We start from the raw sequence: 12,174 nt of genomic DNA on the forward strand, positions 1-12,174 counted from the left end.
ACCTGTCATTGGAACTTTTCTGTTAAAGAAAACCTGGCTTATAAAGTCCAAATAGTTCAAAGAATGTGATATTGGCTGGGGATATATATTACTCATTGGTAGAGCACTTGCCTAGTATTTGGAGGCCTTAGATTTGTTTCAACCCCCTAGTTCTGGGAGGGAAAAAAAAAAAATTCAATAAGTACTATGTTCTCCCAGCTTTTCTCAGGATTTTTTTTAAATATTTATTTTTTACTTGTAGTTGGAAACAATACCTATATTTCACTTATTTATTCTTATGTGGTGCTGAGGCTCGAACCCAGGGTCTTGCATGTGCGAGGCGAGCACTCTACTGCTGAGCCACAACCCCAGCCCCTTCTCTGAGGATCTTGGAAACCCGTTATCCACTCTTCTGCTTCCCCTCCATCCTGTGTAGCACCTCCCCAACACATCCAGCTTCATATTTTCACTACCAATTGCCTGCAAGGGTTCTGATGTGTTCCTTGTATGAAATTTTTAGGATTTTGCTGAATCAAAGGATGTTCTCTATCTGATATTAGGCAGATTCTAGAAACATGTTCCATGTTCTAAACTGAGAACACTTGTATATCAAGTAGACAGTATTCATCTATAATTTATTTTTTATTTTACTTTTTTTTTGTGCAAAAATAGAAGGTCAGTGGCATAGATGTTCTATATTTTGTCTTATACAAGTGTTATGAAAAAAAAATCTAATAAAATATTTTAAAGCAAAAATTTTTTTAAAAGTTTTATGAGCTGGTGATATAGCTTAGCGGTAGAACACTTCCCTGTGTTTGCAAGGCCTGGGGTTTGAGCCCCAGCAGTGAGCACCAGAAAAATAATGTGACATTGGTAGATACAGAGTTTTCGATTTTTTTTTTGAGTGTTTTCTTGTAGTTTCTTTTCTTTATTACTGTTAGAAATGGGCTTTCTCTGATGTTCTTGTTTTAACTTCATGATTGTTTAAATCTGTTTTTTTTAAAAATCAGTTCTAGTACAAGGGATAGAAGCATCTGTGCTGAACAATAGACGATTATACTTTTGTTAGTAGGCAAGAATAAGAACATGAGTAATAAAACAGTGAAGCACTGGAGGGGAATAATATTAACCCATGTTAATTTTCTATCAGGAGCAGTAAGCAGCAGCTCCTTTTCAGTTTTTATAAGCTATGCAATGGGATCCTAGTGAGGGACTCAGTACCATAAAGCTTGGAAGGATTTAAGTAACTAAAGTATTGAAATAACAAAGCCCCTTTATGAAAGTTAACATTAAGCAAATTAGAATTTCTGAAAGTAGGTGAAAGAAATTGAATTTTTACTAGATGCTTTAAATTTTAAAGGAAAACCGGGGCTGGGGATGTGGCTCAAGCGGTAGCGCGCTCGCCTGGCATGCGTGCGGCCCAGGTTCAATCCTCAGCACCACATACAAACAAAGATGTTGTGTCCGCCGAAAACTTTAAAAATAAATAAATAAATATTAAAGTTTAAAAAAAAAAAATTTAAAGGAAAACCTAAGCAGAATAAAATCACCCGCCCCCTATAAAACTAAAATAAAAAAACTCAAAAACACAAGAAGGGGGGGGGGATGGTCTTTAAAAATCACTCAGCTTAAATAAGCGGGAGGGTACAGAAAAGAGGGTGTGCTTTATTACAGTGCTAGAAAAATTGAGAGAAATTGCTAAAGTTTCATCCAGAGCTAAATAATACCTACCATACATTCTGGAGCACTATTTTTTGTAAATACAAAACCCAAGTTTAACCTAACTAAGTTTAACCTAACTGAGGATTACAGATACCTGGACAAATAGTATAGTTGACTGTAAATTATGATATTTGTGATCCTTGGTACTCAAGGGAAATAAGAACTCAAGTCAATTTTCACTGTGCTCAGAGAAGGCCTGAACCATTTACTCCAGTAGAACAAATAGTACTTCTTTCCTTAACCCGTCTTGCAAAAGTAAAGCCAGAGGAGGTATGGAGTACTGTTCCTTTGAAGAAGGAACTGTTCATCTCCAAAGGAACTGTTTTACCTTCAAAGTATTCATTACTAAGACTAACTCTGCTTTTGACTAAACTTGTTTTGTATGCTCAGGAAACATACAGGCCTGCCCTCTAGACTCAGGCAAGTGGGCCGTACTAAGAGCTACCTCTGCCCCACCCTTAATTCTGACATTGAAAGGACATCACAAGTAGCTCCTTGGAATTGCCATGGACTGGTGTAAAGGAAATTCACCATAAAGGCTGGTTCAAAGTCTAACTTTGTTTTTCGGCATATCAATAGATTGTTGAAGGGAAACTTGCCAGCAGAGCCCTCTAACAAAAAGAAATATAAAATGAAGTGTTCTAAAAATAGACTCAATTTACATAGTGGTAATGGCACATATCTATAGTAAATGCTTATTTGGAATTTATTTGAAATACAAATTAAATTGGGCATCCAGTATTTTATTTGTTAAACCTGTCAACCTTACATTCATTCTAAGAAAGGACTATATCTTCCTTACCACAAAGAAACATAAAATACACTATTACTGATCATAATAGAAATGATTATATCAAATGCCTTCTACCAATTCAAGTTTATTTATATTTTTTGAACTATAAGAATGGATAGTCCAACTGTGCTAAGGAATTGCATCTTAGAATTGCATTTCTGTATATGAAATTAATAGAGGATAATTTTTATTATCATTTTTATTAGAGCATTCTAGTTATACATAGTAGCTGAGTTCATCCCGGCAGAATTATACATTCCTGAAATGTGACCCACTCCGTTTCATTCCCAGTTCCTCCCCTCACACTTGTGCTTCTCACACTCACATAAAAGTAAAATTCCCTGTGGTTTATCTAATATGCATATGATGTGAGTTTGTTAAATTCACTCCACATTTCTTCCCATTTCCCATCCCTCCTTCCACCCTTCCAAGTCCTTTTCTACTCACCTTCCCTATATCTTTATGATATCCATCCTCACCCGCCACCCTTTTCCTTATTTTTAAGCTCTAGCTTCCACATATGAGAGAAAACATTCAACCCTTGAATCTAGCTTATTTCACTTAGCATTATATTCTCCATTTCCATCCATTTACCAGCAAATACCATATTTCATTCTTCTTTATGGCTGAGTAAAACTCCATTGTATGTGTTTACCACATTTTCTTAATTCATTCATACATTGATGGGCATCTGGACTGATTATACTTTTTTTAATTAAAAAAACTATAGCACTGTACATGTCCCCCCAGTGAACTTTCATTATTGCTGAAGAAAGCTGACATGAGCTCAGTTCAATACCCACTGTGACACGTACTTCACATTACTGAGGCCCAGAGCAATCATTGCTGCATTTGATAAGACACTGAACAGCACTGAAGTTTTTTTTCTGCATGTGATTATGAGATGGACATACCAACTTTTGTGTTTTGGAGCACCTGAAGTGGAGAATTTCTGAATGAGATACCAATTTATTTTACCTGCTATGTTAAAATGTCAAAGCCATATTATTCTTTTAAAAATGAAGTGAAGGATACATTGGAAGATAATACAGTTTTTACATTAATGGACCTTCTAGAGTCCTGGATTTTTCAAAATGACTGGACAGCAATCTTCTTTATAATTTTCCTAGGCATTATTTTTGAAATAATACTCATAAAAATTTGTGCGTTCTTTAAGAAGATGGTGCTTCCAGAAATAGATAGTTCAGTTTCCTGGGAGGTAAGAACAGATGTTGACTTCTCCCACTCCTATTTTTCAGAATTACACATCAGAATAATTAGTACCATTTTTTAACTGATATTTAGATTACTTTACTAATAACATTTATTTATTCATTTATTCTCCTGGAATAGAGTGAAGATAGTAGATGCCTGAAAAGGAAGAAATTTGGTAAATATCACAGAATTTCATATTTTAATATGAAATTTATTTAGCATGAATTACTTCCACTGATACTGTGACTTTTTGATTTCCATTTAGCTCTAGGGAATCAGTCCATCATTCCACCATCTTCTGAAGAAGGGTAAGTGACACATTTTGAAATTAAATGAAATGGTTTGGTTGCATTCTATTAAAAAGTACATTTCCTTCTGAATTTCAGAAGATTTTCTCATATGTATAAGGTACTATAGCTGTTCAACATTAGAATTCAATCTAACATTTCTTTTAAGTGATTGTTAGTTCCAAGTTGTGTTAGGGATTTTTTGCGTATTTGTAAGATCCTTCAAGGTAGGTAATATTTTTGTTTTTACCGATAAGGAGGAATGAAGCTTGGAGAGACTCACTGACTTGCTTTCTTTCTATAAATTCTTTCGCACTACACACAAAGCAGTTGTTACCACCACTTCTTATACTCCATTAGAGAGAAAAAAGGCAAATTCATTTAGCATCTACTGTGGACCAGGTCAACACTAGGTGCTGCAAAATTGACATAAAAGGACTTTATAAGATCAGAATCTTATCAGCATGCTAAAGGTAGCTCAGTGCTAGGGATGAAATACTGACATCATCACTACTATGGTTGCTATCAATATTTTAGTTGTTTTCATCGAAATTTGTTCAACCATTATTAGGTATCTACTATATAATGGACACTATATACATTTGATCGTGGGTTATTAAAGGTAAGATACTCTCTGATCTCAAGAGGCTTATATTTTTGTGGAGAGACATACACAAAGGCTACTTGCCTTGCAGTGCAGTAACAGTGACAAATATGACAACATTTAGGAGGTACTCACACCAGCCTTAGGATCTCAGGAATGGTTTCATGAAGGTTATGCTGGAGCTGAATTTTAGAGGACCAGTGAAAATTAGCCTGAAATAGAGAGTGAGGAGGATAAGAAAGGCATTCCAGACATGAGCAAAGGTGAAGAAGTAAGAAACAGCAGGCTATGTGAAAGAAATGGACAGTTATTTCAGAGTTGCTGTAATATTAATATTCAGTCAGGGATAGTAGTGGGGGATGGATGTGATGGGGTAGACAAGATCAAATCATGAAGGGCTCTCTACACCACGTTAAGAGGCTTAGACTCTGTAGACAGTGACCACCTAAAGCTGCTTAAAGCATAGGAGCTTGTGTTTTAGCAAGACCACTTTTTTTTTTAAAATAAATATCTAAAAGTTCATATTTGCATTCAGGTAATCAAATTGTGGCATCCAGATAGATGTTTACTACAAAATGCCACTTGATGAATATAGAAATAATTTAAAAAGAGAAAACTATCAGAGCTGGGGATGTGGCTTAGTGGTAGAGCACTTGCCAGACGTGTGAGGCACTGGGTTCGATTCTTAGCACCACATATAAATAAATGAATAAAATAAAGGTCTATCAACAACTGAAAAAAAAAAGTAAACTTTCACTAAACAAACATCACAGTAATAATTGATACAGGCAAAATTTGCCATTGCATGATTAAACCAGGTGGAGAAATTATTATGAGAAACAAGATATTTACATAGCTTCAAAATAATGGTTTGATTACAAAGGGAAAAATAATGAATTTAACAGTTAAATCTGTCAAACAACACATGTAAACCAAGAATCAAGTTGGGAATTACCAGTTATCAATTATCAATAACATGTATTGAGGCACTAAGAAGAAAATATACTATTGTTTCTCTACCAACACGAATAATGTCATTCTAATAATGAAAAATCACTAGACAAAACAACATTCTGCACATTAACTGATCAGTTAGTTACCTTGAAAACTGTGAATGTGATGAAAGAAAATGAAAACTCCAAAAATTGTGTGCTAAGAGTTAGTACATATCTACTTTGTAGATCCCAAAGTTTGTTGCTATTTTGTTTTCTTTGTCTTTGTTCTTTTTTTTTTTTTAGTTCATTTTATACACATGACAGTAGAGTATATTTTGACATATTGTACACACCCGGAGTATGACATATTTTAATTAGAATCTCATTCTTGTGGTTGTACGTGATGTGGAGTTTCACTGGTGGTGTATTCATGTATAAACATAGGAAAGTTATGTCCGGTTCATTCCACTATCTTTTTTGAAGAATGAATAAAAGATTGCTTTGCGTTAGTCTAATTTCTTTAATGTGCCAGTTTATAGGGCTTTTAAAATTTATTCAAGTCACTTTATGTAGTATTGGGTCCTAGCAGCTATAGTTATGAAGTGGGTATCTTAAGAAGCTGGAGCACTCTCTGAAGGTACAGGTGGATAGGATCTGTGTTGGGACAGGTGGGGAGCTGGGATGTGACTGTGGCACCTCAGTCACACAGAATAGTCCCGGCTATACTGACCGAGTCAATGTTTGAGGCATTTCAGGGCTAAGGCGAACACTATGACCCAAGCTTCACATAGAATTCAAAGCCAAAGGGTTCACAGGTAAGAGGAAATCTCCACAGAAATGGGAGAGAAAGATTTTCTCCTTCAGAGTCAAGGAGACAAGAGCCTGCCCACTCTTCATGCCAAGCTTCCTTTCCTATCTAGGCAGGATTAATTCTTCAGTAGCTCCTTTCTAGGGGATACTAACGGAGGGTATAGCAGTCACCCCTGAACTGAGATTTTACTTTCTGTGATTTCAGTTACCCAGTGTCAACCATGGTCTAAAAATGAACAAAACTGAAGAAATAAACAGTTTAAGTTTTAAATTGCACACCATTCTGAGTAACATGATAAAATTTCACGCCAACCCTCTCTGTTCTGCCCAAGATGTGCATTATCCCTTTGTCCAGCATATCCAGGCTATCTATATGCCATCTTCCTGTTAGCCACTAAATAGCTGTCCTGGATATCAGCTTGACTGTTACAGTATCACAGAGCTGTTCAAGTCATCTTTATGAGAGCAGTGAGGCTGGCAATAGTAGATATGCAAAAGAGGAGCCAAACAGTGTTTTCTTTAAGTGAAAAGGTGAAAGTAAACAAGATTTTTTGAAAAAGAAAGAGACCACATTCACATAACTTTTATTATAGTATATTGTTTAAATTTTCTACATTAAGGGGCTGGAGTTGTGGCTCAGGGTAGAGGGCTTGCCTCACATGTGTGAGACACTGGATTTGATTCTAGCACCACATACAAATAAATGAATATAAAAAAGGTCCGTCAACATCTAAATTTTTTTTTTAAATTTTCTACTTTAGTATTAATTGTTGTTAATCTACTAGTGGGCCTAATTTATAAATTAAACTCTAGGGAGTTCCGTCCTTAGCACCACAAATAAATATTTAAATAAACTTCATCATAGGTAGATATTATAAGAAAAAGATAGTATATATAGGTTTTGGTATTATCAGAGGTGTCTTGGGAATAAGGGTGGGCTACTGTAGAAGAAGAGATTAGTGCAATGACATAAAGAAAAGTATTAGGGAAGAGATACAGCTCCTGTACAGCAGCATCGTGTGGGGAAAACTCCAAATATTGGAATAAAAATGGTGTAAATTCATATTGCCTTTTAACTGATGGCATGGATTTGGGCTAATAGTCTAAAGTCACTATACCCCCTTTCTCCTTATTTTCAAAGTAGGAGTTAGAACAAACTGTTAGGGTTATCATCAAGATTGGTTAAAATGACATCTGTAACAAAGCACAAATATTTTATCCTAGCACCAGAATTTCCTTTCTGGAACAGAACTGTATTTGAAATAGCATCTTAAAAGATTAGTTTGGGGGTAAATATTTACTCCCAAGATGTAGGCTCTCTGTTCACCTCATAGATTCTTTCTTTTGCTGAGAAGAACTTTTTTAGTTCTTCCCATTTAAGTTTTAAATTGCACACCATTCTGAGTTCATCCCATTTATTGATTCAACTTTTTTGAGTTCATCCCATTTATTGATTCTTGATTTTAATTCTTGCACCACAGGAGTCTTAAATCTTTACCCCTCATACCCTAACCTCTAGGGTATATAAAGAACTCAAAAAGCTAAACACCAACAAAACAAATAACCCAATCAATAAATGGGCCAAGGACCTGAACAGACATTTCTCAGAAGATGATATACAATCAATCAACAAATACATGAAAAAATGTTCATCATCACTAGCAATTAGAGAAATGCAAATCAAAACCACTCTGATTTCATCTCACTTCAGTAAGAATGGCAGCTATTATGCACACAAACAACAATAAGTGTTGGTGAGGATGTGGGGAAAAAGGTACACTTGTATACACTGTTGGTGGGACTGCAAATTAGTGCAGCCAATCTGGAAAGCAGTGTGGAGATTTCTTGGAAAATTGGGAATGGAACCACTGTTTGACCCAGCTGTCCCTCTCCTCGGTCTATACCCAGAGGACTTAAAAACAGCATACTACAGGGACACAGCCACATCAATGCTTATAGCAGCACAATTCACACTAGCTAAACTGTGGAACCAACTTAAATGCCCTTCAGTAGATGAATGGATAAAAAAAAATGTGGCATATATACACAATGGAATATTACTCAGCAATAAAAGAGAATAAAATCATGGCATTTGCAGGTAAATGGATGGAGTCAGAGGAGATGATGCTAAGTGAAGTTAGCCAATCCCTCAAAACCAAATGCTGAATGTTTTCTTTGATGTAAGGAGGCTGATTCATAATGGGATAGGGAGAGGGAGCATGGGAGGAATAGATTAACTCTAGATAGGTAGAGGGGTGGGAGGGAAAGGGAGGGGGCATTGGGTTAGAAATGATGGTGGAACGTGATGATCATTATTATCCAAAGTACATGAATAAAGACAAATTGGTGTGAATATACTTTGTATACAACCAGATATGAAAAATTGTGCTCTATGTGTGTAATAAAAATTGTAATGCATTCTGTCATATATAAATAAAAAATAAAATTTAATAATAATAAAATTTTTGAAAAAGATTATTTTGAAATAGAAGGGTTTGAATATTGTTAGAAGCCCAAACCACAAAATGGTTAGTACACTGCATTAGAGACCCACTGAGTAGATTTTTTTCTAGCTTATAAAATGGAAGAAAGAGAAAAATGGGGCAACACATAAGGGAAGGAGATGCAATTGAAATTGGTGTGAGACTCAGGTCTGTGTGGCCTGAAGGATAGATCCACCTCTGAAATCAGAGGAGCCAAACTGGCTTGGCATAATCTCAGTAAGAAAACAAATTGCTGGTTTTACATGGGATTTAGGGGATTGCTTATTTCAGAGTTGGCATTGCCTATAGGTACATATCATTGGAGAATCTACTATCAGTTACTTGACTTTCAAAGCTTGAACCTGTCACTGACTGTTGGTTTCAGAAGTGTATTTCCTGAAGTGAGTTATCATTGATAAAATAGTTTAAAAGCAGATTGGATGTTTATTTTTTACTGACTATTGAGCTGCCATTGATGGATTTAATTGACTTAAAACCAGCTCTGTTACTACTTAACATGGCTATACAACTATCAGTCTTTTCCTAGGAAGACTGGGTGTTCCTATCAAATTCAAAGGCCAGTGCAGATTTTCTGGTGAGGCAGAGGCTAAAGGACATTTCACAAATGGGAAGACATACCTGGTGCTTAAGTAGGAGCTACATCCATTCCTATAAAAACCAATCTGTGTCTGCCTCAAGATTCTCAGTAAAGTCAGCCACATTTATGAGTAGTTTATTCCAGTTATATGAAATTGAGGAAAGGGTTGGATTGTATATTCACATCACCTTGTTTTAGAGGAAGGAGAAGCCTGGTGGGGAATGACTGACTACACAGCAATATTTACTGCCAGGCATTGTTCTAGGCTCTTTAGGTACATTAGTGAACAAAACAGAGATTCCTGCCTTCTTTTTTCTTTTTTTTTTTTTTTTTGGGGGGGGGTTGCTGTCCAATAATGAACAATAACATAACAAATTGTCAAAGGTACTATGTGAAAGCAGGGAAAGCCATGCTGGCCTGGCATGATTTCAGTGAGCAAGGAAAGCTGCTGATCTTATATTGGATTGGGGAATGGTTTGTTTTAGTATTTCCTTATCCTGGTATTAGATCATACCTATTCCTACACTAATCTCTTGGACATTTGATTCCTATGTTAGCCTGAGCCTCATTATCTCAGGTAGTCTGTGTGTTGGAGAGTACACATTTTGATGCAAAACATTGACTTAGTTGTAAGGACAGACCTTGGTACCAAGGACTATATACTAAAAGTAATGGGTAGATAACAAAAATGGTATGTACAGCCTGTATTAGTTTTCTGTGGCTATCATAACATTGTACCACAGACTGGGTGACATAAAAAACAGAAATTCTTTCCTTATTTTTCTGGAGCTGATAAGTCCAAGATCATTGTATCAGCAGGTCTGGTTTCTCCTGAGCCCTCTTTCCTTGACTTACAGGCAGGCACTTTCTTTCTTTCTTTTTTAATATGTATGTTTTTAGTTGTTACCTTTATTTTTATTTATTTACTTATATGGTGCTGAAGATCGAACTCAGTGCCTCACGCTTGCTCAGCAAGTGCTCTGCCACTGAGCTACAGCCCCAGCCCCAGGCAGGCACTGTCTTGCTATGTTCTCACTTGGTCTCTTTTCAATACACATATGTCTGTTTGTCCAAATTCTTCTTCTTAGTAAGAAGTTACATCAAAACTCTAAACACTGAGAACTCTGAATAAAAGGGCTTATTGAACCATTACAAATGCTAGCCAGAAAGGACAGACCAGTTCTGTGACAAGTTCCCATAGCCCCCAGCAGCAAGATTAGGTAAGCAGATGGGAAAATGTCCTCTGGACTAGAATTAAGAGCATTTAAAGATATTTTTATTAAAATTTGGGTAAGGCAGGTCTAAGTTGTTTACATTGAACCTACATCTTAGGCGGGAGGATCGTGATTACATGAAGCAGGAAGGCTGTAGGATAGGAGGGCAAGCCAGAAGGAGAAGTTATTGTTGCTTCTGGATTGTGTGGGGTTGTGAGCAGATGCAGCAGCATCTACAGAGTCATGATTGGAGTTGGGTTAAGACAGTAATGTGCATTCAACAGTGCAAAAAAATCTTGAGTTCTTTAGGTCTAGCTTGTTAAGTGATTAACTTCACCCCATCTCACTTCCTTTTTCATTCTCTGGCCTTTTTTTATTAAATGCAGGATATTTTTATTTTATTAAATTCAGAATTTCTCTCTTATTTTAAAAGGCACCAGGCATATAGGATTAGGGCCCCTCCTACAGACCTTAGTTTAAATTTGTTACTTTTTAAGCCCTTACTGTATTTCACAGCATAACCATCGCTGCTGCACTGATGTATATTCATGAGTAATACAGTTTAGTAATACATGATTAAGTAATATCCGCACAATTTAAAAAGAAAAAAAAACAAACCTTCACATAATGTTGCACCCCCACTTTTTTGCCAAGAAAAAAAATAGCATAAAATGACAATTGTTCAGTGAAATACAATATATCCAAATATAGTCATATGAATTAGGAACCACCCATATGGCCTCATTTAATCTTAATTTCCCATTCCAATCCCTGTCTCCAAATATGGGCATATTGTGAGTTACTGGAGTTAAGACTTCAACAAATGAATTTTGGGAGAACACAATTTAACCCATAACACAGCCTGTATGTTAGATTAAAAAAATAACAACTGAGGGAACTTGAAAGCTACAAAACATATTTTGAATATTCACCCAATATTTTTGTATTGCAACATAGTCTAAAATCTCCCAAATTCTAATTAGCCAAATCCAAATTAATGAGATTTAACAAATGATTTTATGTTTGCATAAACCATGATGATGGTTTATACTACCTTTACTTTTTTTTTTTTTTTTTTTGATTGAAGGATATTAATGAAAGTAAGGTCACACCTCCAGGAAACTAGGAGATAATCTGTGTTTCACAAATAGCTAGTGAGTTATCTTGCCTATTTTAGTTTCAGTTTTTCACTTTAGATTTGTTCTTTCATGAAATGGGGATTTTTTTCAAAATTTATCATGCATCAGAATCGCTTAGAGGGCAGATTTCTAGCTGGGCACAGTGGTATAATGCCCAGAATCCCAGAAACTCTAGAGGCTAAGATAGGAGGATTGTGACTTTAAGGCCAATCTCAGCAATTTAGCAAGAGCCTATCAAAAAAAAAAAAAAAAAAAGCTGGGGATATAGCTCAGTGATAGAGCACCCCTGGATATAACCCCTTAGTATGGAGGGAAAAAAACCCTAAAAGATAAAAATAAAACTAAACTCTACGCCCAGAGCTTCTGACTCAGCACAGGTAGGATAAGAAAAAGCA

At 35.9% G+C, this 12,174-nt stretch overlaps 1 protein-coding gene across 1 annotated transcript in view; it reads left to right on the top strand.

Moving 5' to 3' along the window:
• Positions 1 to 3,674: 3,674 nt before the first annotated feature.
• Positions 3,675 to 12,174, top strand: part of Ccdc168 (coiled-coil domain containing 168) — a 35,767-nt gene continuing 27,267 nt past the window's right edge. Inside the window, exons 1-3 of the mRNA XM_058582793.1 lie at positions 3,675 to 3,713; positions 3,848 to 3,884; positions 3,975 to 4,017. Coding sequence (XP_058438776.1) covers positions 3,675 to 3,713; positions 3,848 to 3,884; positions 3,975 to 4,017 — 119 coding nt within the window. The remainder of the gene's footprint in view (positions 3,714 to 3,847; positions 3,885 to 3,974; positions 4,018 to 12,174) is intronic.

The sequence above is a fragment of the Marmota monax genome, unplaced genomic scaffold (genome assembly GCF_021218885.2).
Source record: "Marmota monax isolate L192 unplaced genomic scaffold, Marmota_monax_Labrador192_F-V1.1 WCK01_AAM20220418_F8-fsc00026, whole genome shotgun sequence".
NCBI classification, from domain to species: Eukaryota; Metazoa; Chordata; class Mammalia; order Rodentia; family Sciuridae; genus Marmota; species Marmota monax.